General features: G+C 34.3%; 1 protein-coding gene across 1 annotated transcript in view; it reads left to right on the forward strand.

The window, feature by feature from the left end:
- LOC109965199 (forkhead box protein P1-like) overlaps positions 1-3789 on the forward strand; it is a 34275-nt gene that overhangs the window by 7550 nt on the left and 22936 nt on the right. Inside the window, exon 3 of the mRNA XM_020609030.1 lies at positions 665-757. Coding sequence (XP_020464686.1) covers positions 665-757 — 93 coding nt within the window. The remainder of the gene's footprint in view (positions 1-664; positions 758-3789) is intronic.

The raw sequence follows: 3789 nt of genomic DNA on the forward strand, positions 1-3789 counted from the left end.
AATTCTTTAGTATATTACTTGTGTGGTGTAGAAGATAATTATTTAAGAATGTAATTATGTAAGAATGTTAACACTCTGTTATAATTTTTTTAGTATATTACTTGTGTGGTGTAGAAGAGAATTATTTATGTAGAGATACTGCTTGCAAACCAATGATGGTAAGATGATGTCATGGGGTAGGACTGGATAAGTCTGACTTCTTCCTACTCCATTCAAGCATGTACTAGGTATAAGCAAATTGATATTGGATTGTGTGTAAAAATGTGTGTTGTTATATCAACTGTTTTATATGCTTGAAAGAATAAATCAAATCAAATCAAATCAAAATCAAATCAAATGTTGGTGCTGACTGACCAGGTACTGAATGTGGTTTTCCACAGCTTCACCTGCTGTCAAAAATAAGGTTTAGTTTGTGACCTTGCCTTTAAGGCCCTAAAGGGGCCTGGCTGAAAAAGCTATCAACAAAAAAGACAATACAAATGTTGTATCTGTTGCTTTTCAAAATTACAATAGTTAATTCTCAACAGCAAACTTCTGCCACTACTGCAGCGGCTGAAAGCTTTTTCTTTATACAAATATCTTTCAAGTTTTTCCTTTGCTTTGATTGTATTTTCAATTTCATCACTGATACATGATATTACTGAGACATTTTTGTTCTTTCCAGCATCCTTGAGGGAATCAGTGCTCTGTTTGTCAGTGGCCTTTGCCGCTGGCCTGGCTGTGATGTGATATCTCAAGATTTTCCTAGTTTCTTAAAGTAAGTAAACTGCTCAATGTTACATTCATTGACTCACTCTTAATTGAAGTATCGTGCATAATTGGGAATTGTAATAACCTAACAAGTATTATTTACCTCTTAAAGTGAACAATTTTGCATCTTACCCAGTCATATGGAAAGACTGACAGTACTGACAGCAGTGCTCAATCCCTGCAGCACCATGCACTGAGGACACTATGAAAACAAAACATTTTAGATGCCATGATGTCAAAAGTCATATAATTTTTAAAGGAGCTAGGTTACCACTTTCCCCTGTTCCCAGTTTGTGTGAGAAGCCTGGCTTTGTTAAAATCCAGCAAATTAATTAAATTAATCAATGTGACCCAGTGACTGCACAAAGTATCTCTAGGGTCCTATCAACACAGTGGGATTTCAAGGGTTGACTTCCGTTATTTTTCTGCCATTAATAAAACCAAAATGATTGTGGAATATGTAATAATGATGACTAGTTAGTTTAGTTTTTTCACTAAGTTAGCAGTTTTGAAATGTTGTTTTTTTGATGTACTGAATATACTATTTTTGTTTAAACAAAGTAACACATTAACAAAACAGGTCTGGACATGGGAAACAAGACAACAGATACATGACATTACAAAAAGATGTAGTGTTTTACAAGATAGTGGTGTGTGAGGGTGTGAAGTGTGGGTATTTCCAACTTATGCAGTCTATGAAACGCAAGAAAGGGAGAAGGAGGGGAATTAAATAAATAAATACAAAATTACCAATAATAATGATAATAACAGTACTACTAATAAAATCAACTTGTTACATTTTTAGAGGTTGGTGGGAATGTGCGTGGCCTCAGCCCCAGGTGCTTGGTTCAAGTTGAAATGTGTTAAAATGGTTCCATCTGTCATTAAAAGCTGATAAACTATTCTTGTGAGTAGATGCCATTTTCTTTAGTGTGATGTATTCAGTCAGAAGGTTGGTCCAGTGGTTTATGTGTAGTGATTTTTTTTTTATTTCCAGTTTTGAAAGATTGTCTTCTTGGCAATAGCTAAAGAAATGAAGAGTGGGTTTTTGTATTTAATGGGTAGGTGGTTGACTTCTATGATATTACCGAGTAAGCAAAGTATTGGAGAAGGAGGGATTCTACAACCCAAGATGGTGGAGAGTTTCTCTGTCACTGCTATCCAGAGGGAATGAATTGGTTGGCAGGTCCAAGTAGCATGAAAATAATTGTCAGTGCAATTTTTTTGCATTGTTAACAGATGCCTGTCAGTGAAACCCATTTAAAATATTTTAATTTGTGTAATATGTGTCCTATAAATGATCTTGTATTGTATAAGTTGTAAGTTTACATTGCTGGTCATGGAAAATGTGTTATTACAAATTTCTGTCGGAGTTGAGGGAGAGAGTTAAATCATTTTGATTTGATTTTGATTTGATTTGATTTGATTTATTCTTTCAAACATGCAGAACAGAACAAATGACAGCAACACACACACACATAATTACCCATATCTAACCAATGCTAATCCAAAATCAGTTTGCTTACACCTAGTACATGTTTGAATGGAGTAGGAAGAAGTCAGACTTATCCAGTCCTACCCCATAACATCATATTATACAAAAAATTTCATGCATCATTGGCTGCAAGCAGTATCTCTACATAGGTAATTGTCTTCTTCACCAACAAGTAATACACAGAAAATTAAAACAGAGTGTTTCCATAATGCCTTCTCGAATAAATCTTATTCTTGCATATATCTTGTATGACACATACATTTATATTTATATTTAAACTCCTCAATTCTAGTACTGTTCTTCATGTCCACCATTTGAGTTTTGGTATTGTTATTGTTGAATCTGTATTTGATATGAGTTTATATAGCTTGGATATTATTTTCTTGGAGTATGTAATTGTCATAATCTCTTCAATTAATTGGGAAGGCTGTAGTGGGTTATTGGTTACACTAATCTTTGATTTAATTATGGATTTTAGTTGATTGTACTGGAGCAACTGTTCTCTGAACTTCGTACTTCTGGACCAGTGTATTAAATGATATGAACTGGTTATTTTCAAATAGGTGATGTAAGTGAGTGATTCCTTTGTGTTGTCATGCTGGGAAATAGAAACGGTTATTATGCAGTTGGAAATCAGGGTTGTGCCAAATTGGAGTGTATCTACATGGTGCAAGATGATTTAGTGATTTTGTTTACATTTCACCAGAGTTGATAAGGTTGTGATATCCTTACAGTAATTAATTTTCTTAATAGAGTTTGGTAGGAAGGGAAGGTCTGCAACTGCTCTAATTCTATCCATGCACTGTTGTAACTATCCTTCTGAATCCATTTGACTAAATATTGTAGCTGATTTGCCAAGTAGTAATATTGGAGATTTGGCGCTTCTAGGCCACCTAGTGATTTCTTCTTTTGAAGTGTAGATAGGGAAATTTTGGGTTTCTTCTTTTTACAATAAAATTGTGAAGTTATAAAATCAAGTGATTTAAACCATTTATCTGTGTGTGTTGTGGGAAGCATTGTAAACAGGTAGTTGATTTGAGGTAGAGTTTTCAGTTTTGACATGCTTCAGTCTTCTATCTTCAGATAGTGTTTTTGTTAGCACTTGAGTGTTTAACGAGATACAGTGAGTGCTTGATTAGATACACTGAGTTTTTAATACATCTTGGGCATGCTGATTGAGTGGACTGTGGGCTTTTTCTGTTTTATTTATTCATAATGTGGTATTGTTCATATTTAAAGTTGTTTATACTCTGTATATTCTTTTACTTTTCTTGATGTCTTGAGTAGCATGCCGAGAGCACTGTAGTGTAAGTTACATTCCTTGTGTGTCAGATCATGGTGAATGAAAGTTGTGATTCTGACTATGTTTACATAAACGGACTTGAGGGCCTGAATTGCTCAAACCTCTAAGAATGACAATATAGATGTCTCTTAAGTACCAACTTTAGAGTAAAAAGTTCTTGAGTGTCAATAAGAGACAATTGTAAAGTGACTTAGTGCTGCTTAGAGTCCAGTGTAAAAAGTAAGAGCAAAAGTTCACATGA

This window comes from Monopterus albus, unplaced genomic scaffold (assembly GCF_001952655.1).
Source record: "Monopterus albus unplaced genomic scaffold, M_albus_1.0 scaffold98.1, whole genome shotgun sequence".
NCBI lineage: Eukaryota > Metazoa > Chordata > Actinopteri > Synbranchiformes > Synbranchidae > Monopterus > Monopterus albus.